This window comes from Lissotriton helveticus, chromosome 12 (assembly GCF_964261635.1).
Source record: "Lissotriton helveticus chromosome 12, aLisHel1.1, whole genome shotgun sequence".
NCBI lineage: Eukaryota > Metazoa > Chordata > Amphibia > Caudata > Salamandridae > Lissotriton > Lissotriton helveticus.
The window spans coordinates 744,789,175-744,812,088 of record NC_136073.1 but is presented as its reverse complement, the minus strand read 5'-3'; the positions used below and the strand labels follow the sequence as shown (position 1 = coordinate 744,812,088).

Here is a 22,914-nt window from a genome sequence, read left to right as displayed (position 1 = left end):
AGAGTATCAGGGTCTAAGTTTAGGCCTCTGGAGACCGATGGTGAACGCCTACTGCATCTGAGCACATTGCCCTGTAAAGATGTGTAATTAAGTGTCTGCTTGCACCACATGTGATAAGTATCTCGAGAGTGCGGGTAGTCCGTGGGACCGCTGGATAGCTTGGCCAGGCTTGCTTAGCTATTTCTGCGAACCCTGTGTGTTGTAAAAATTGCCTCTTGCCCGGACCGTATGCATCTCAAGCATTTTCAATAGCCCAACCCATTGCTTGCAATCCCCCTCCCTCCAGGCCTGGAAGGACAAACTGAGTGCCATCTCCCTTACTTGCTTGAGAATCCAGACTGGGAGCTCTCTGTGGAACGGTGCATGCTTAGGAACTGCAGTTACAAACCACTGTTATAGATCTGTCTGTCATACAATGTAGGGAGTGTTCCTCGGTGTGCCCTTACCCTCCATTAATAACTGGGAGATACTCTGCATCCACCCTTCCCTTCAGTAGATGCGTTTCCTAGTTAGGGTCTGTGTCAAGCCATCGAGCTGCCTGCTGTAGCTGGGTAGCATAGTAATAGAAGTACGAACGTGATACCTCCAATCCTCCCAAAGAATAGGGTCTGGTTAACGTGGTCAAAGCTACTCTGCTGCTCCTACAAGCCCATAAGAGAGCCGTAAGGAGTGAGTTAAGGTGACGAAACATTTGTGTTGGAATGGGACATAGGGTATTTTGCAACATGGACAGGCATCTCAACAAATGTACTACCTTAGAGATGGCCAGCCTGTCCATCTAAGGACAGGGGTAATGTGTTCCAGAAATTTACAGATTTTTTAAGAAAGTCAAGTACCCTGCCCATATAGTGTCTCAGTTGTTGTGCCCGACTGTGAGTTATCTGTATTCACAGGTATCTGAATGCTACCAGTTCCCATCGTAACCCCAGGAGGGGGAGGCTGTCTGTCTGGGTCACAACCAAGGAGGAAAGCGGGAATATAAGATTTCATATGATTAATGCGGCGGCCAGAGATGCTGCCAAATTCCACTAGGAAATGCAGGAGCTCTGGCAATGCTGTGCGAAGCGACGAGATATAAAATAGCGGGTAATTTGCGTACAACAATATGATGTGGTGTATGTCACCTAAATGGATGCTATATGGCTGCAATTGCTGTCTGGCTTTGATGGCTAATGGTTCAGGCGAACAGTAGCAGCTACAGCGGGCAACCTTGTCTAGTACTGCTGCCCAATGCCCAGGTGTCCAAGAGAACTTAATCCACCCTGACCCTGGCTACAGGGTCTGAGTAAAGCAGTTTGATCAATTCCCAATAATGAGGGCCAAAACCTATTAGTCGGAGAACCTCCAACAGGTATCCCCAATCTACTGTGTCAAATACTTTGGCTAGGTCGAAAGAGACCAGCGCCATCTCATCATCCAGATCTCCGGGTTTGTGTAATTCATGTGCAAGTCTCCTATGGTTCATTCCCATATGTCTGCCCGGAATACAATCGCACTAGTCTTCATGGAATAGCGTAGACATATGAGAACCAGTCAGTTTGCTAGTAATTTACATAAGATTTTAACATCTGAGTTGATTATAGTAATTGGCCATTATGCTGCTGGGTTCAATTCGCCCCCTCCCCCTTGGTTTCAGGAGCATACAGATTTCCCCCTCCCGCATAGTTAGAGGGAGGGGCGCTGCATCTGTTGCTTCAAGGAAGACTTCAAGCACGTACCAGGCCATCTCCGCAGGTAGGCCTGGTAGAATTCAACCGGGAATACATCTCCTCCTGGGGATTTCAGATGAGGAAGCATGCCCAAAGAGGCTCTGAGTTCCTCGGGTGTCAGTTGAGACTCCAACTCCTCTATGGCCTAATATGATAACTGCAGGACATCCAGTCTATCCAGCAATGGGATTTATCTGGTTTGGGGATGGCAGAGTCCATTGTATACACTTCCTGCAAGTGAGAACTACACGTTTATGCTAAACCTTGTTGTGTGACCACTGACCTGCCATCCGGGGTAAGTGCATTATTGTCGGGGAGGGGGTCTCCCTGCTCAATATCCACACAAAGAGGTGCCCCATTTTGTCTTCCTCCATTTGTAGCTGCTGTCTGCAACTCAATATCCACACAAAGAGGTGCCCCATTTTGTCTTCCTCCCTTTGTAGCCGCTGTCTGCACTGCTCCAGGGTGTATCTGTCGAAACAAGCCCAGGTATCCTCTATGCATCTACAGAGATCTAATTTTGCTTGCTGTATGTCCAAGGGGGTCATGTCCCCAGACTGAACCAAGGCCAACCTAGTTTCCTCCCTTTGCAGATCTAGCTGTAATTGGTAGCTTACTCCGCATGTCAGCCCTATGCAGGTTCTTAGAGAAATGTACGCTGCTTCAACCTCTAACGACATTGAAAAGACTACAATCCATATTGATATTCATACATTTTGGCAGAACATACATTCCCGATTACGCAAAATAGGTTAAACAATTCTATGACTTGATATGTCCAGACTTCTCAAGCACACATTGTACACAGGAACACACAAATATGTTATGTTCCGTACAAGCTTACATGATAGCTTCCAAACATTTTCAAACACAAACCTGGTGATCCACGTCATTGCGGGAACATCAAAGTATACATATGACATGTTTAATAAAGGTGACACAGCACCAATTACATATAAATCGCATTTGTACACTAATGCTGAAATGCTTTTTGCACCTACTGAAAAAATGCTGACAGCAGTGCAGAGTGGTGTGGTGAGATAGCAAGCCCTGGCTCAGGGTAAACGTATAACTCTTGTGACCCCGGTGCCGACCTTAGAGGCCATCACCAAAGCAAGTGTTCCAATGGATACAATGGGCTAACTCACTCACAGCAACAGATGTAGACTACATATTTGATTCTACACTATAAACACAAGTCATTCTACAGTACGAACAAGAATATCCTCTGCCTAATGAAATAAGGCCTTTAGATTGCAATGATTATATCATACATACTGATGGTTTCGACCAGCCTGCCTTAGGGACGAAGCACCAATACTTCGAAGTGTACGCAATTGTGAAAGGGCGCATACACAATGGAGAATTCCATCCTGAGAAAACCTACACACAGTCACTTGGTGATTGTACAGCACAGCTGGCAGAATTAAAGGTTCTAATTCTGGCACTAGGAAATACTGATCTTGTATTCCTCACTTATAGTGTGCTATTCATATTACTGTGTCCAGTCTTATAATGAATACCTACACTATTGGAGGCAGAATGCATTCAGTGATTCAAAGGGTTACACAATAAAGCACAAGATGCTTTGGGAACAGGTGGCAAAGCTGAAAGACTGCTTTCCTTTGACTCATGTAATATACACATTGAGTCATCCACGTGTTGGGTTTCACATTGCAGGGAATTCTATGGCTGATGAAGCCACATAAGGAGCAGTTCACACTTCTGCGGTTGCTGCACTTACTCGTTCTAGCACGAGGATAGACAGAGACATTATGGTGGCCGTCAATGTTGCTCGCAAAGACACCCACCTGCTGAAAGGCTTTCAACTCAAGTACTCTACAACTTAGATGCCCAAAACATACCATATGCTCAGATTCCTGTAGTGGGGGATAGAGTAATACCAAAGACTGATCGCAGATTGAAGTTAATACTAGCTGCATATGAGGGTCTGGCTTCTGCACATGCGTGGTGGCTGCAACAATTTAATTACTGCAGTAGCGCCATTGGTGGTCATGTCTTTATAAACAGACCAAGTATTTTGTCCTTAAATACATCTGCCAGCAAATTAAGGGCTCCAGCATAGCATGTCCACACCGGACACTTCTACTTATTTCAAACAAGCCTCAGACTTGTGTCAATTTGGACCAATCCAGCCGCTGTCATCAGATGGGGTTTATAAGTACGTCTTGGTACCAATTGATTTCTGCTTTCAATTCCTGTGGGTTTGACCACAGCAATCGGCTGACTCCCGGACTGTTATAAAAGGATCTGCGAGTCTTTATCAGGACTTACGCAGGTGGCACAGTACATTCCGACCACGGTCCGACATTTAGCTCTAAGGCTTGCAAAGAGGCCATGGGAAATTTTGGTGTGACCCTGCATCTCTTATCTCCATATCATCCCAAAGGAAATGAGCTTGTGGAGAAGACAAAACGTGACCTAATCCAGTCTTTAATGGCGAGAATCCTAGGCTAAGGTCACAGTTGGGTCCATCGCCTATATAGGAGCCAGAGGGAATTCAATAACATGTCAAGAAAATGCCTTGGTGGTCACATTCCTATGAAATCCTGTTTGGGTTTAAGGTGTAGTTTCCACACCTCAACAATACCAGCACAGTGGACCTGGAAAAAACATTTGACATCAATGAACGTTTGACTGTTTTACAGGAAATGAACAGCTTCTGGGACGAGCAAAGCAACGTCCAAGTAAAAAGCACCTCCACTGGAGAAGTGAAGGCATGGCTGGATCCCAAGGTTGGGGATCTGGTCAGAGAAAAAAGTTGGACAAGAAAGAATTTGGGCGTACTTCAGAGCACCTGTACCTTTCCTGGCTGTTGAAAGTACCAGAACTGTACTTCTTCTGCCCTTACCGGTCGCAAAGACAAAAGATTTGTCCCCATTGGTCTGATCAAACCACACTATGTGGCCAATACTGAACAGTAAGCCACATGGGCTCCTATGTAGCTACCTACCTCCTCTCATTACCGTACAGAAAGTCCACATGGAAGCTTTCAATTAAGAAACCTGAAAAGAACACAGTCTACATCAATATACCGCAGATCGAGTCATCTCCCAGTTCTCTAAAGCCTGTTGAGATTGGATGGACTCTGGCTGCTTCATCGACTTTGATGACTTCTCATCAGATTCAACTGATCCACCACCACCTCCTCCACTGCCTCTTCCTTTTAAGCTGAAAGTGTTTGTTTTCTATCTTTGGCTGAAAAGGACAAATTTCGTGTCTCCATGGAGACATCTTTGGATTATAATTGCCTTCCTTTTCCTAGTCCTTTGGATTGGTTTTGTGACAGTATTTGTCCTGCTTCTGAATGAAATTTTCCTCCCAGAACGCTCTGCAGTGTAACTGGTGAACACATTCAACATCACACCAAGAACGAAGAGACCTTTTCCTAGTGAACATTATAGCTGTTCCAGTTCCAGCTGGGATTGTTTGAGATAGGGTATTGTATGATGTGAATGGCCCCACTGAGCCTTTAAAAATATCACATTTGTTCAGAATTTCCTTAAATCATGTCATTACCTCTAATACTGTTTCTAATGATTGGGAAATTGATACAGTGCATGAACTGCTAGAAGATCCACAGCAAATCTACAGCATTCAACTGTTTTCTTCTGATGAATTGTATGATGGTACTTCAAATTATGATGACATTGTTTGTTTTCAACATTACGGTTACCATTTTCCGCATAAAGCAAGAATTCAACGTGCAGTTTACAATTAGACCCAATGGGAACATTTTCTGCTTACAATAAATCTGACCCTGACTCAAATTTTATTAGGCTTGCACCATCACCTTCAAAGAAAAATATGCTAACTGACACCAAAATTCCCAGCTGTCTGTACAGGGTTTGACTTTCGGAAGGACACCATAGATATAAAGTCTATATGGGAGACAAGAGACTGGCAGGTTCAGGAAACTGAGGCTTTGTTTAGAGCATGCCTGATACCACAACAAATGATTTTCCTGAACAAAGCTGTGCAAAAAACATGACGTGGACTCACCAAGATTAAAGATTTAAACACACCACAAATTGCCACATTTGCACATTTTGAAAACTGGCAACGAAAAACACACTGCAGTGAGGATACATCAGATACAATGCTGCGTAATGGTACATACAAAAAATCTGACCCCAATTGGAAGGGATAGTTAGTATGGACACTAGACATGAACGGATCTCAGGCATGCTTCTTCGACAACACTGAAGGTTTTAAAACAAGTAGGCCTGTTATGCAGGGCGTGCCTTCTGAACACTCAACGGTGGTGACAACTTACAGTGTTGAGAAGTTTTACCTTGACTGGCTAAAACCTTCGACACTGTTCCAGGTGAAACAACACTTGTCCCTTTTATCATATGACCTGGAACTTAGAAACTATTTGTTAGGTACCCATTAACCATGTCAAAAGCGCTTCTTGTATGCGATTTACAACAAAATATGGAAGGCCTCTCAGCCGGAGGATGCTGAAAGATTGCAAGAAATCGATAGGGCTAATTTAGAACAGGCTCTTAAAGTGATTGACAACGGTATGACCACCTTATCATTTAGGATATACTCTTTGGGAAACATAGTATCCTCAGTAATAAACATTGTGCAACAAAAGATGTCCATGTTACAACATGGGCAGTCACAACTTAGGTCTAATATGCTATTGAGCTTGACATTACAAATACTACGTACTGGCCACGTGCCATGGTGACATATCAACGTCACAAGTCTGTTTTCCTCATACCATCTTACAGAACAGCAGATACTTATGCCACACAAAGATGCTAAATACACTGTTACACATAGAGAAGCTAGAGAGGTTACCTTTCATCATGGCTGAAATGGTATCCGTCAATTGGATAATCCGTGGGTATATTACACTGCCAATCTCCTCATGGTATTTCCTGTAGTGTCTACAACATCACCAAGTGGGCAGATATGAAATGTTAGAAGAAGGGTTTGTACACAAGCCTTGGGGACTCCTTTTTAAGTTTTGCTGTTGAAATAAGGGAATGAAGTATTTCTCAGCAGTTCAGACTGCGAGAGTACTTTAAGTGGATTCTTAGTTTGCAAAGACATTTCATTACATGGGGCTTGTAATGCTTCTGTGGCAAACATGTCCTGGTAGTTAAAAGGTTCCCTGGCATCCACGATACATCCGACTTTCAGATTACTCTCTAACGGGAGTTACCTGATGTTGAATGGTCAAGGTTGCTGTTGAATGAAGCCGGGGGATGCCTATCTGGTGACAGTTTCTTCTGTTGTTACTTGTTGTACTCAAGTACTGTTTCCACCTACCCGTACAGTTATGGAGGCGACGCTTAGGCCTTCAATTGATCTTACCACCATGCATTTTTAACAAACTGAAAGCCATATGGTTTCAAAAGTATGTGGCCTTAACTACTGCTAAGGAGATGTTTATTCTTCAGGTAGCAAGGTCTTCTTCAGAAATGCAGGCGCTACTCCACTCTTACTTCCCAAAACATTTTGGGGAGCTGGTGCATCGTATTTTTAATATGCATAATACAAAGGGAATAGAACATTTTTTCTAAAGTATAAGCTCTGGGTTGGTTAGCACCTTGCAGACAGTTGTCGGAGTCATTTAGGGGCAGATGTACGACCATTTTATTTTGAGCCTCGCAATTTGCGACTAATTGCGAGTCGCAAATTGTGAGACACAGAATAAATTGTACAACAGTGTGTTTAACACTGTTTGCGATTCCCAATGGGGGTTGCAAATTGCACGGCTCATTAATATTAATGTGCCTCTCGCAATTTGCGAGCCCCTTGGGAATGACAGGCCCTCCCAGGGATGGTGGCCTGCTGGGCTCAGCAGACAACCATGTCTGGGACTGCTTTTAAATAAAGCAGTTTTTTTAATGCAGCCCATTATCCTTAAAGAAAAACAGGATGCATTAAAAAACAAAAATGAAACATTTTTTCTTCCTTTTTTACGGGCAGGCAGTGGTCCCTGGGACCACTGGCTGGCCTTAAAAATATTTTAGCATGCATTTGCAAAGGGGAAGGGGTCCCATGGGGACCCCTTCCCATTTGAGAATGCATTACCACCGACTTAAAGTAGGTGGTAATTGTGAGTGTGCAAAACCTATTTAGCGAGTCAGAAATAAATTGTGACTCGCTAAATAAGATTTGTATATGGCCCATGATGCTTTTGCATGCCAAACGGGTTCGTAAACGTGTTTGCGCATGCAAAAATGGGTTGTACATCTAGCCCTAAATCTTTTATTCACTCTGTCCTTTGGTGCATCTTTGGAGGTCTTCCGCTGGTCCTGTTCAAATTCAAATTTGTCTTTATTCGATCATAAATAATCATAAAAGACACATATAACAATACAGATACTTAAAATTCATGGTAGGAATTTTGTTTTTAAAAAACATATTAAACATATCATGGTGGAATTCTGTTACCATTCTAGGCACATATCAACAATAAAATGATTATAAATCCTTTCCTACTAAAAACAAATAAAAAACATTATATGCTGATGAATGGAGGACGATCTGTTACAGGGTGTCTGCTGCTCTTATTTTGCTCGACTTGTCATCTAACCTCATCTAACCTCTCGACGGCACCCTCAAGGGAAAGGAGGATAGGCCAAGATCCAACTTGGCTGCTCAGAGCCTCTGTTCCACTGAAGCCCAGCTTTCATCAACTAAGTGAGGCGCTTAATTCCCCCCTAAACAACTGTTCAACCATCTCCGGACATCGGATGGTCGGGAGTGTCTGACGCTGTGGCCGCCTTTCCAACCGGTCGTAGCAACACAAGGTTTCTGGCGAAAATCTCACCCAGCGTTTTAACCTCAAGATGGCGCCTGAGAAGGAACGGACCTGCTTTTTGAATGACTAGATGCAGATCCATGCGAACTTTTACCGAACTACCTACCCCCTACCCCCTACCCCCTACCCCTCCCCGCTCTACTCCTCTCCACTTTCCTGCTACTGACCTCTGCCCTCACCTGTCCTGACCCAAGTCCCCTCCCTGTTTACCTGTGAATTTCCCCTCGTCATTTGAGATCTAGCTATTTTGTCTGATGCCCGATGGAGCTACCTGGTTTAGCTATAGAGGAGACAGGTCCTTGGACGTCACCTACCCAGTCGGTCTTTAGCCAGACTTTCTTTCATCTCTCCTGTCGTCTCTTCCCGCATCCTCCCTCTATTTATGTCTCTCCTTCTCTCCTCTCTCAGTGTATTGAGATTGAACTATTTTGTCTGATGCCTGATGGAGCTAACTGGTTTAGCTATAGGGGAGATGGGCCGTGGACCCTCTCCTTGGTCGTCACCTACCCAGTCGGCCTTTAGACAGATTTCATTTTGTCTCTCCTTGTTGTCTCTTCCCCTGTCCTCCCTTTCTCACCTTCCCTGTCCCCTCCCCTCTACGCTCCATTTATTTTGCCCTCCATGTTCCTTAAATGTTTCCCATTGAGACCTAGCTATTTGGCCAAAGCCCGGTGGAGCTACCTGATAGCTATAGAGGAGATGGGTTTTGGGACTTCCCCCGTGACCGTCACCTACCCAGCCGGAGTTTGGTGAGACTTTCCTTCGTCTTTCTGTTGTATCTCCTCCCATTACTTTGCCCTTACCCCTTCCCCTCTACACTTCACTTATCTCGTTTTCTATGCTCTTGTAACTGTTTGTCTAGCAACTGATGTCAATTGGAACTGATGTAATCTTGTAATTTTGTGGAACCTCATTAAAGCGCTCAGATACCTCTGGGTCTAGCCAGCGCTATATAAAACTCTTACAATAAATCTATTTACACAGGTTATGGCTAGACCTTCATTCTTATGAGCAGGATATATCAGAGAAGACTAAAACACAGTACTCTCAACACAATCATGTTACGTAGAACCTTGCAAACTAAACCTTCTAAGGGTCCACGTCCAGCTCCAAAATGTAGCCATTGCAGTAACTATGACTTCACTAGTATCAGTTTTTAAGATACACAAAGCCGTTTGACAAGATCTTGTTCCTATTATAGCACAAACCGGCTTAAGCCATTTATGACGAGGACCCTTGTATGCAGGGCATACAAACAGAACATTCAGTAAGGTCTCTTCCTCACATGGGCAGAGGTGACATTTTGTTTCTTGATTGATCCCCCGCTTTTTAGTAAAAGATTTTAGGGGGAGAGAGCCCACTCTAAATTGGTGCTAGAGTTTCCTGTCACCAGGGCTCGTGATGGTATCCCAAAAAGCCTCCAGCCTATATTCAATTTTGTGATCCAGAAAGAGACCTGTTAGGGAAGCACCATTAACCAGAGACAAAGACTTTTGGATAACCATGTCCCTGTATATGGCTTTAAAGGTATTTTTGAAGGGAAAGAATTCCCTTCAGGGTCCTCCCACAAATGGATGAGGCCCATAGCCAATAAAGTGGCCTTAATCTTTTGTAACCATGTGATTTTGTTGGATTTATCAGCTTCTCTAATATACTTAACTGCTCGTGCACAAGGAGCTAACTCCGGGGTAGTCCATAGTCTTCGCCAATAGGCAAGAGGTTTAAGCCCGCAGCCTCCTCAAAAGAAACACAACCCAAATCTGCAAGTAATGGTCTAAGAGGTGTGGATTGAGGAAGGCCGGTCAATGCCCTCAGGAACTTGTTCTGAGCTTGGACTAATGGAACTAGATTTTCGAAGCCCCAAAGTTCAGCTCCATAAATAATTGAAGCACTAACCTTCCCTTGGTAAATAGTTAGAGCCGGAGCAACTGGTTTGCTTTGGGATCGCCTGTGTTCTTTTAACAGGGCCCCTGCTAGTTGGTTGTGCCTCAAGACCAACAGATTCATCTGTGGCTTCCAGTTCAACCTTTTGCCCATAGTAACGCCCAGATATGTAAAGGAGTCAGTTTGTTCCAGGGACAAATTATTAATTTCTACTCTAGCTTTCAAATTTTTTTGTTTATGCAAGACCATGAACTTGGTCTTCTCAACATTGACTACAAGGTCGTGGTCTTTACAAAAAAGACTAAATCGGTCGAGGGCTCTTTGCAGACCTACTTGTGTTTTAGACAAAATTAGGGTATCGTCTGCAAACATTAAAAGCGGAACCCTCGATCCTGCAAGAGTAGGAGCGTCCGTAGGATAATCAGTGTAGTATGAGATAACATTATTTATGAACAACGAGAAGAGGGTAGGGGCGAGAACACAACCCTGACTAACTCCCTTGTTCACAGGGAAACGTTCTATTAGCTCACCCTGTTGACCCCAACGGACTTTGGCATAAGTAGATTCATGTAATTTTATGATAAAAAATAAGATTTCAGCGGGCATCCCTGATTCCTTAAGACTGTCCCATAGCTTGTTACGGGGGACTAGATCAAATGCAGATTTAAGATCTATAAATGCTGGTCCTGTTGCTGATTGCCAGGACAGTCATTTTAAGATGTTTGCTCTGTAATGGATGTCCTCTTACAAGATCAAATGGTTCTGGGGCGAACTCATTTGTTACTGTGCCATGAGCACATAGTGTGCTGCTTTGGTGCTCCCTTGTAAAAAGCATTGGTTCTCATCATCTCAGCTTGTGTGGCTTCACTGCGTTCAGCCCGTGTTCCGCTGTCTGCTGTGCACTTTCAAGTGTGCCTTGGATTTATGCCTGGGATCGCAACTGGTTGAGCTTTCAGACATAAACATACTGGTGGACACCTTAAAAGCCCATATGTATAGTTGTCTCCTGTATATTCCATTGCTCTTGGTAGCATTCTATGAGCCTCCCTGGGATCTTTCTGCCCAGATCGGTTGGATCTTGGCTCTGGTTCTCTGGAACCCGACTTACTGTTTTTGCTCCCTCGGCCACTGCTGTGTGGGTTGTATGTGAACATATTTGCTCTATAAACTTGCGCTCAAGTGTCCCTCTGGGATCATCGTCTGCGGCTGCTGGGAACAGAAATGTTTCGTCTACCACTCGGAGCACATAAACTCTGGCTATTTCGTTTGGTGTGAACATTTATTCAGTCTGTTTTAATTTGATTTTTAAATTGACCCTTTAATGCGTTTATGTTTTGAAAAATTGGCATTCTTTGTGCTTTGGGCTTCTAAATCTCATAATTGACTTTTACGCAGTTTTTACTTTGATTTTTATGACACTTAAGATTTCCTTTGCACATGCTGCTGCATTTTTAGCAATAAGGTTCTTCCATTTGAATAGCTTCTTAGTTGACGTATATCCTACGAGTAGGTGTCATGTGTTCCAGGTAGGCCTGGAGAGAAACACTGCCATTATATACACGGGTCTTTCTTGAAGTTGCCTTCACTTTTACAAAATGACATCTGACAAACATTTGCGTCTGTGACAGTCTGGATTACTTTCTTGGAAACTATGCTTGCTTACAGAATCAACTCGCAAGAACACTATCTACCTTGACACCATGTACAAGGTTTATACATATGTTGTGCAAACGTGGTTGTTGTCTTCATACATATGGTGACATAGCTATCTATAACACACAAACAATGGCAGCCAGATCAAGATCTCGGCCCAAGGCAAGGACACCTTTTATAAATAAACATCAGTTTCCGGGTGTTGGCAGAAGATCAATTTGTTGTCATTTGCGAGGTGTCTACATGGTGATGCTTCAGCCCAACAGGTTACAGATATGTCTACAAGGGATGACCAGTTCGTGACCACGACATGGACCTAAAGTCTCCTGAAACACATTGACTTTTGACTCACATTCATTTGCGTGTACATGTGTGATAACATTATGCAAATTAATTTTACTTACAAAGCTGTTTCGTAGTCACTCTATCAAGACACCTTCATCATTCTGTTCAAGGGTTATGTTCAGCATGCACAATGTTATTTGTCTTAGGCCTCTCAGCAACAGAACAATCATAATACAATAAACAAGTACCGGCCTGACTTGGGCTTTGGGCATGACAACATGGAGGATGTCATTACATATATTTATTACATCAAGCCTTTGTTTAGGAGCATTTAGTTAATGCTGTGAGGCTAATCCATGCCAGAATTCCAGCTTAGTTTATTCCTGTCAACTCATGCGATGGATGCTGTCCAACTCTACACCAAGAGGGGCAGCTTGTAGACATTGACCCACAGGTAATGGAGAGTTAGACAGATTTGGCAGATTACCCCCCCTCGGCAAGACTAGGTTAGGGAAAGCTAGGCTGGAGTAAACTATAATACAGTACTTTTATGCCCGCATATTTTCATTGCTATAGCTCAATTGTTTAGATATTAATTTCCTTCACCATTCTTATGATGCTAATTACATTATTCTGTTTCCTTCTGGTGATTATTGCAACGGACATATTTTAATAAAGAATCATACTGCTTCATTGAATATTGAAACCGCATGTTGTGTATTTCTTGTGTATATCTTAGGGTATGCATAAGTAACTAAGCAAAGGGGGTTTGGGTTTGTTACCATGATTTTCTTGGGGAGTCAGGGTTGCCATGTTCAGAGGTTGTTCACACATTCCTTACCCTGTTAGGTTAGGGGTGCAGATGGTGCACTGTGGACTAGCAGGACTATAGGCCAACATATCTTGAGGGTGTGCACAGAATCAGTCTGGCACAATCCTGATGTTTGTGATGTCCAACAAATGCACAGTTTTACCGTAGAAGTACAAGCCCTATGACACTATGTGACACAAGGTTCTGGAAACAACGCAGAAGCACATTTTCCATAACTGATGCCCCAACCCCCCTTAAGGTGTGCCAACACATAGTATCAGATCTATATATATATATTCTGCTCTCCTTGGGTCGTGCCACTGTTGACAGTATGTCATAGCTAACAAATTAATTGCCAAGGAATTCATATTCTGTCCTCTTTTCTCCATTCACTGTTCTCCGTCTTGGTGAAGTGGTCCAGAGACTCTACAAGTCAGGTGGCCATATGATAAAATACATCAATCTATTCAAGAAGCTACCCTGGCCAAAGACTGGACCCTTGCATCTCTTGATTTTGACCAGACCTGCCCTAAAGTACTTGCTATCCCTTTGTTATGCATGGAATGCAAAACTGACCCCTAGCCAGTCCTGTGATGATAAGGAAGCATATGTGGTGAAGACAAGCACCTTTACCCCTCCCTAAGCTCTCCAATTTGACAAAGTAAAGCAGTGCTGCCTGACCATCTAGCAGAGTGGTAGGTTTCCTTTTTCCTCACTGGAGATTTGAACTACGGCACAGGTGTGAGTGCTGAAAAGTGGGAATAAATGCTTCCACTTAGGAAATTAACAGTGTCCAAAGATCTGTGGCATTAACGACAAACTCACCCATACAGGTAGCTAGAGAGCTGCTTGCAGAGCAGCACCAGATTTCCCTTAATAGCCTTACATATTGCCAATTGATCAAGAGTAGGGTGACAAAATGTCCCTTTACCTCTGAAAGCAAAAATATTTCCAGCTGCCAACATCAGACATGGCTAATGGTCCTTTCTTAACAGGAATGAGATTGAAATTTGGCCCTCAATCACTTACAATAAGTAGTAACACTAACTTTTAGTCATAATCATAAATTATAAGCATAGATTGCTGTTTGGGTGGAAAGTTCTGGACTTTAGCGCTATAATTGTCAGGGCCCAATTTAGTTGTGGCACATTCCTCGTAAATGGCTACACCCAAGAGCCATTGTAGAGTTGAGTGTGAAGAGAGATGGAGGGTTGTGCCCTCTCAATTAGTCAACTTCGGTATGGAAAAAATGTCATACGTTTCACTGATGTTTATCACATGCTTGGTTTTTATTTATATTTCCATAAATGAAGTGCAGACAGAAATGGTGAAGAGAAAAGCCGACACGTTGATAAATTATAAGCACTCTGTCAATGGTTTTTGTAATTTAATATTAATAGAAACCACCTCTAAAGAAAAGACATCGAAATTCTTACCAGAAAATTTAATATTTCAATGACGAGATGATATATGTATTACAGAATGGGGCATATTATTCACAAAGGCATTTTGGAGTTCATCGGGCAATACTCCTGTAGAACTCCTTAACACACTATTAAATGTCTTTGGGCATTGGACTTGAAACATCTCAAATCAGAATAACATGGGAATCAACTAGAGTATTCATATGCAATTACTCTACCTAGAAAGAAATCTGCCCTTGTTGCACTTTTACCAAGAGAGAGTGGGACATTCAGGCAGATTCACAAAAATATATTAGGGTACATAAAAGAGTACTCATGTGGTACTTCTCGTGGTACTCTTATATGCTTTTGTGAATTGACCTTTAGTTTAAGGAAACCATGTTATATAAAACAGACTTAGATAGGACCTATAATTGTGACAGAACATTATGAAGTCATTTTTTTAATATAAACATATTACAGATATTTAAAATTATGGGGTTGATCATTGCGAAGGTCCATTCAAAGGAATTTTGCCTACCTCTTTGGTACTCAAAAAAGGCACACTTTGGTATAAGTGCTATATAGCCTATGGCTCTTGTAGTATGGCAGACACAATATCTGTCAGATTCGGGCAGAGTACCCCACCCGCCAAACTCTAAATAAAGGCCTGTACTAAGGATCTCAAATCAGTTAAGTTGTTGATCATTTTTGCTCTTAGCACTCAGGTTAAGCTACTTTATGATAGTAAATGCAAAATGAAACTGATGGAATGCAAGGAAAAAGTAGGCAAAAGCACATTGAAATTATTGATATTCTCTTAATTTACTTGTCATTGTGAGAACAGGGATCACATGAAAGTGGCCCCTGCTTACTTACACTGTAGTTGCTTGCCTTGTAACTCTCATCCAGATGTGATAAGAGAACCATTTCCATAAAAGTATTTATCATTTAATGCATTTCACCCACCTCGGCTTGCGGGGTTCTTTGCTTTGATTTCCTTGCAACTATGGCTCAACTTCTGGCCGTTGTTCAGAGGGAAAGGAGTTGGTTCATGCGTGTGGCCATGTATCTCATCTGGGTCATCATGGCTGTGACCATGTTCATCAGCTTTGGTGTCATCCCACTTGGCGACCAAGTCTAGAATGGCAAGCTTCTTCACCGTGAGAGGATCGTAGCTATCTGATCAAGAAGATTATTGCAGATCAGTGACAAAGACTCAGCCTGTACACTGGTAAATATACATGAGGAATGAAATCCTACTCAATACAAATATAGTAAGACACATCTACTTAAAACAGATGTAGATACAGTTAAAATAATAGTTAATAAAAAGTTCCTACAAAATTGGCATGCAATAGAAGTGTTATATTCTTGCAATGGCTCTCCCCTTTATTTGTGTTTCTAATAGGACTTGACAGGTTATATCTGGGCCGCAGCTTTTTGACAAAACTGTTACTTTAATGCGTCACAGTCATCATTATCCCTAATATTTCCCACAAGATAGTGCAGTTGAGGAAAAAGGTTTGTGTATATAAAATAATACTCAAGTAGTCTTTCAACAAGGAGGCATTATGATTGACTAATAGGACACAAAGGAAGACATGGAAGTACATTCATTTGTGTAATGGCCAGACTTACATCAAAGTGAACATTTGATTTATGTCATTTTTAGTTATCAATAAAATTTGGACATAAATATATACAAAATCTCAATGTTCTAATAATGTCTTAAATCCATATTTACAAAGTCATAAAAAAGCACTATTTTCACAGAGATCTAGTGCATTTAAATAAAGTGTTTAATAAGACAAAACATTTGAAAACACTATATCCTTCCATCAAAAGACACAAATGTATAATAGTCTCTGGTGGTACAGACAATATTGAAAGACTATCCTTTCCAAAATTCCTTCAATCATTTCCAACAAAATGCTGATTTGTGAAAGTCCACACAGATTTGTGTGGTAAATTTACAAATGTAATATTATTGATTAAGATCTGTTGTACATATTGTTTGAGAATAGGTTGTAAAAACTGTTTTCTTTTGTCTTTATAAATGGCACAAATATACACAAAATGTTTTTAAAAAGTACTATAGTGACAACAGAGTTTTTAAAATCTTGCTCTTACCTGTATAAATACTTGCCATTACCATTTTGGTTAACATTGCAAGAAGTAACTGGTACAACTGAAGGTAAGACTTTCTAGTACTACACAAAACATAACTTTGTTGGACAATTTTCTGTTTGATATTGTTTATTAAAGTTTGATGAAAAGATCCAACTGAGATTGTGGCCTTAGGTGTGGGAATGCTCCTTGTTGGAAATCAATGAGACCTGTATCAAGACAAGTTCTTTGAACTGCAGATTTGAGCTGGTGATTTGATTAATCATTCAACATCTAAAATTACTTTCATCAAAGGGGTACATTTTTACAGGATGTAACGCAACAGAAAGTGAAGGAGTGAATGGTGCAATTTAGTGGAGTTTTATCCAATTTTATATCAGGAGTCTTGTGGAAGGGTGTTTGAAATGTTTTAAATATAATGAAAGTTACATGAATTTATGCATTAATCTATAATTTAGGGCTATATTGTGGTGCAAAATACATTCCTGCGTCAATTTGTCGCAAGGACAACTTTCGAATAAAAAAATAGTGCAAAAAAATCTAAAGGCACATTTATCAGTCACTCTCATTTAGGCCATTCAGGCTATTCTGGTGCTAGCATGAAACTTTTACCTACAAATATGCGTAATTCACATGAAAAGGTGTAATGGTGTAATTTTGGAAATTTCGCTCAACAAGCGTCGTATGTGTAATAAGCAGGCGTCATTTAAATTCACCCGGTCCTCATCCTGTGGACAATGACAATTCTCTTTCTTGTGTCTGTTTCTGTTGTACAAGTACTCTTTGCCTTTTTAAGTTACTGGAATACTGATTATTGATGAACAAGTGGTACAAAAGCACCAGAAATCGATGGATTAATGCAGAACTGTTGATATCGCGAGCTGGGCAGAAGAAGGAGTGACCGTTATGCGACAACGCATTATGTAGAAATCCATGTACTCTGCATGTGCTTGCCTGTTTTTGATTTGCATCTCTGTATATTGGATGCATGACCTCTCAATTGAGCTGAAGCCTGCACAACAGGCCCTTGCTCCATGTTGAGTGTAAAAACCAACACATCCAGATTCTGGTAATAGGTTGTCATGCCACCTGCTTGCTCATTTCATCAGCTACCCACTTCATTGAGACCTACTGCCCTTTGCTGAAGACATAACTACCTGTTTAGCAATACTGTTACTTCCCTATTAATTTGGATTTCGGGCTTGGTAATTCAACTTCACAACTATTATCTACGTGTACTTTAGCTGAAATGCTTGAATTTGTATTCACATGTAAGATTTTATTTCTGAGTCCTGGAATACCACATCCCTAATCCAACTGTAGTGGTCTACTACATACTAGTTTCAACTCACATCACATGTGATTTTCTGAAAAACATAAATTTGATCAAAAAAGACATGTCACAATTGATTCTTTGAAGATCTAGGGCTTTGATGGACAAGGTGACTGTTGTGCGCTGCAATTCTTCCTGAGACAGTGTTTGTAGCTCATGCTGGAATCCCTGTAAGATTGACCAATCTGTACTGGATGGCAGCAGATAGCACAGGGTGAGGGGTACAACGCCTTAACCCTAGAGTTGTCTCACTGTTGTCTTGATCATAGAATGCCAAAGCACACAGGACGATTTTTTGTGCTACTAGACACAGGAACTGCATTTCTTGAAGTAAAAGAGAAATTTGGCAGTTTTGAAGCTTTATTCAGCCTGAGGCAAATAACTATGTTCAATAGGGATTGGAAGACATAATTTCCTTTCTCCTGCCCCTGGTCTACACTTGGGGGCATCTGTTTTTATTTAATATATGTTGGGCCAGTGTAGGAACTGAAGGCCATCTGGTTATTTCAAATCCCTCTAAAATAGTACATGTTTAGGAGCACATATATTGTAGTACATGTATAAACGTTTTGTGAATCAGGACCAATAACTGAAAAAATAAAGTCTCAGAAACATAGACTGCTAAAGTACTAATGTAAATATTTCAGTGAAATATTGCACTCTATTTCAACTTTCTAAATTCAGACAGACTTGCTTCCTGTCTCTCACAGAATAGGGTTCATTTACCATGCAAAACACAGTCCCAGCATATTTAGGGTCAAAGGCCTTGATACTGGGCCAATGCGCATGCCAACATTTTCGTCAGGTTATATTATGTACTGCTGATCATTTGGAAGCCAGTGGTTTGATCCTCTTTGTTTGCAGTGTTTACTTTTCCATCCGGTTTTTACTTGCCACTGAAGGGAAAATCAAGGAGTCCATAATTTGTCAATGGCCAAAATAATGGATACTCTGTAAGGAGGGCTTTTATCCTTTAAAAAGGGAAAAACTATTTCTTAAAAAAAGAAAAACTTCCCACTAGGCAATATCAAAAGATAATCATTCACTGTCCCCACCCTGGATAAATTTGCTCATAACCAAGGTCGGTGTTTTCCTTAAACACATATGTAAAGTTAACTTACCACAAACATAGTGCGCCAAAGTCAGTGGCAGGAGGACAGGCAGAAGCAGGCAGAGTTTCTTCATTTTCCTTCAAGAATAAAACAGGGTAGATATAGTCATTGATGCACGGATAGCTAACAAGGGCAGCCATATCTTGCCCACTTCTACACATTACACTCCTTTAACTTATTTCTGTTCACTATTTACTACTATCTTCCTACTAAAGTTGTAGAATATCCTTGATTTTAAGATGGTTCTTTGATATTACTCCCTTTTTATGTCATTGATGATTATTTGCATCCCCAAACTCAAGTCCAACTGTTACCAACGGGTAGACTTAGGTTTACCGGCAACCACCAAATCTGAAATGAGTACCCCATTTTAATATCCTTTGCTGCAGTCCTCTGAGTGCCTCCCTTTCAATGTCACATCCCATTTCCCAGCTACTTTCTATCATGTATATTTTAATGTCAGAACACACCTCTGAATGGAATTAGGGAGAACGGAATTTAATGTTCTCTACTCTGACTTTCCAAACATAAAATGAATCATAGTTAGCAAAACACAGGTGATGCACCCTGTATGTGCCATTGTGATAAAATTGATGTTTGCATCTAAAGACGTATGCTTATGTTTCAAGCAGATTCGATACTTTTAGGAATTCTCAGATTATTCAAGAAACACAACATTCCCATCCCATTATTAGTATAGGAAATACTTTATGAATCCAAGTATATTAAAATGTGAATGCCTTTTGAATGTGAACATTTGTACATGCATATGTAAAATGTTCGTCTCACGTGCTATTGCACAGGTGATACATTTTTCTTTTTTCTGTGGGGAAAAACGTATCATTGAGAAACCCCATACCCATACAAGCCACAATTGTAGGAATGTTTTGTTCTCCAAATTACCACGTTTTGTACCTGGACCTGCACTTTACAGGAGAAAATCCATGACGATCTTCAGGGTGACCCATTTGGATCCCAAATTGAGTTTGATCCACTGAATTAGTTGCATTGTTTATCAAGTTGGTTATTTTAATGCATGTTCCAAAAGTTAGCTCGCCAGTCAAGGAGCCAATTATAAGCTGATCATGCACTGCACAATTCGGTGTAGTGTCCCTTAGTAAACTGATATGTGCCAATACTGGTCTTATCAATTTCTAGTATATGAACTGAATACTTAAAATATAAAAAAAATCTCTATTGTCTTTTAAAACATTTAATCCTCAAATTCATTTATTTTTTGTTTGTTCTTCATTTTCAATTGATAAACCCACATCAAATCAATCTTGCAAGTAGACATATGTTTAAACACTACTAGCTGTTTAACCTCCTAAACGTCATCAATGACTTTCATGTACCTACCATGCCCCTCATCATCAATTACCAGCCCTCTATTAATTAATTGACGTTATTAGTGAAATGAAAAGACAACAACATTAAAATCAACAGTTCTACACCCGTTGTGATATGAGTTAATAGTGTATTAACATTTTTTTTCAGTGAAGGTAATAGAAAATGAAATGCAAGAGTGACGTTGGAGACCTTATAGGTGTATCAATGTAAAAGGAGATGGGCACATCAGATAAGCATGCTGCTCCTCAGCTGCCATCACATTCTAGGAGGTAAATGAAAATTAAGCAAGAATAAGAAAATGTTCTCTCTTTTAATTATTTATCTTTACCTGTTACTTGTGGGGGGTCTGAGATTGGCTACCAGATGCTGTAATTAGTTCACAGCCAGAAAGGTTGTTCCTGTATCACAGAGGCTCGATAACTGCATCATACATTTGGTGGCACCATAAAACTTGAAATATCTCGAGAGCAAAATGTGAGGTGATCTGGCAACAGCAGATGTTTGGGTTGCAACAGATTATCGCTGCAAAAGACCAATTGCACCCTAAAAAGGTGTTCTTCTGTTAGATGAAAATCCTCCAAGCGCTGCGTGTCTCAATGAATGAAACTGCCAACTTGCCGATTCTTGGCTTTTTATAGTTGCTCCTCAAAGGATTCTGGTAGTTGTAGTCTTGGGAATCAGGCTGGATCGAATCAAACCACTTTTAATGAGAAATCACTAAGTTTCAACGTTTGCCTTTCACAAACGAAGACGTGGTAGGTCGTTGTTATAATGTGTAGTTTTGTGAGGCTGTGTGTGTCCTTGTCAGCTCAGTGTGTGAGGTCATGGAATGATGGTGGTGTGATTGTGTGGCTCGGTTATCAGGAGTGGCTGAGCAGGGAGGATGCTGCTCCAGGTGAAGGGTGCTGCTGAGCACCGGCAACCCAATTCTTATACAAACCTACGACCTTTTAACCTAAATGAACTGTTTAAATAACTCCTGGTTACCAAGAAGAAATCTTCATTTATAACAGCTGAGATAGACCATGTCGGTATTTGTTTTATTAACACTGCATGGTAGTCTGTTGTAAATTTCAATGTATAGATTGTGAAAACTGGATTCAAACCCGTACTATATGTAGAACATTTAACGTCACGTTATAGAAAATGGAAAGAGAAGTGGCAAAATCACAAAGAAACGGCAAAAAATACTGACCAATATATTTTTTAAAAGCGCCATTGAAACCTACCTCTCTTCACCTACTCAGCCGTAGTTAGCTGGCTTCACTTGCTCTCTCCAGCTTTACACTCTTCCCTTCCTTGCCTCCCATCTTTTTTTATGGATCAAAGCCCAGCTGGTTCACGCCTCCGTGTTTCCCCTCAAGGATTTTTCCATTGTTTGAACTTCCGGGTTCCGGGTGTACTTGGAGATGTTGGCCAAGCTGTAACAGGTGACTGAAAAAGGTGAGATGCTGCCTAAATTTCGCAAGGGGATTATCGGAGATTAAATTCCCTTTGGCAGCACAGATTTTACTTTCCTGCCAAAGCCACCCACCTTTCATAGATTGCGAAATTTAACGTGTCTTGCACAAAAATATGTCCTTTCCTGTCTTGGTTCCAGTCTGCGACAACCGCTAGAGCAGCTTTCACAATAAGGCACTGTCAGAAGCTGAGGTTCTGGTTGGCAGAGGTATGCCCTGTGTACAAGCAGGAATCCGAGTCCTAGAGAAGGTAAGTCAGGTACACCCTAAAAGGTTACCTGTGCTCGCCCTCTGATAGCATGGCTCAGAGCAGTTAGGCTAATCTAAAGAGGCAATGTGTGAAGTATTTGTGAAACACAACACACAGTAACACTATGAACACACCCCAAAGAGCCTCCACACAGGTTAAAAAAAATAGACAATCATTTCAGAAATAAATCAAGACCAAAACAACCAATATCCGATAAGTAGAAGTTGAGTTATGAATTTTGAAGAATAAAAGGAGTTCTAGTGCATAGACTGACGATAACAGCGCGCTGACTGGGAGGGAAAGGTCTCCTGAAACGCTGCGTGTATTTTGCTCTAAATCGTATGTTTTAAAGTGTTCGCTAAATTGCTTTTAAATCCTGCTCCTTGGGTCTAAACTTTCTTACCTCAGTCCACATACCTGCATATAAAATCTGTGATTACACATCTCGCTGCTTAGCGAGAAATCAGGGCATTCACGCTCCTTGGACGCCATCTTGAGTGAGGGATCAGGGGCTCTTGGCACGCTTGGTGTAGGAAGGTGGATATCTGACTATGGTTACCCCCAAACTTTTTGCCTGGTGTTTAGCTGGTTTTTGACATAGTTGGCCTGGGATCCTGCTATTCAGGGCCCCAGGCTAATTGCTCTCTCCTTAAAATGGACTCCATGTACTGTAGTGTAGTTCCTATTATCCCAATAGGCTCTGCGCATTGGAATAATACCTCCAAT

At 41.3% G+C, this 22,914-nt stretch overlaps 1 protein-coding gene across 3 annotated transcripts in view; it reads right to left on the bottom strand.

The window, feature by feature from the left end:
• The window catches only part of LOC144799627 (intelectin-1-like), a 110,971-nt gene extending 89,188 nt beyond the window's left edge, over nucleotides 1-21,783 (bottom strand). For 2 of the 3 annotated variants that reach the window (XM_078671045.1, XM_078671047.1), the window contains exons 1-3: nucleotides 21,709-21,771; nucleotides 19,138-19,209; nucleotides 15,523-15,735 (exon numbers count right to left, since the gene is read on the bottom strand). In XM_078671045.1, the coding sequence (XP_078527171.1) occupies nucleotides 15,523-15,735; nucleotides 19,138-19,201 (277 nt within the window). In that variant the 5' untranslated portion in view covers nucleotides 19,202-19,209; nucleotides 21,709-21,771. Of the gene's footprint in view, nucleotides 1-15,522; nucleotides 15,736-19,137; nucleotides 19,210-21,707 lie in introns of all 3 variants that reach the window. The other variant, XM_078671046.1, reaches the window with a different exon arrangement.
• Nucleotides 21,784-22,914: the final 1,131 nt, after the last annotated feature.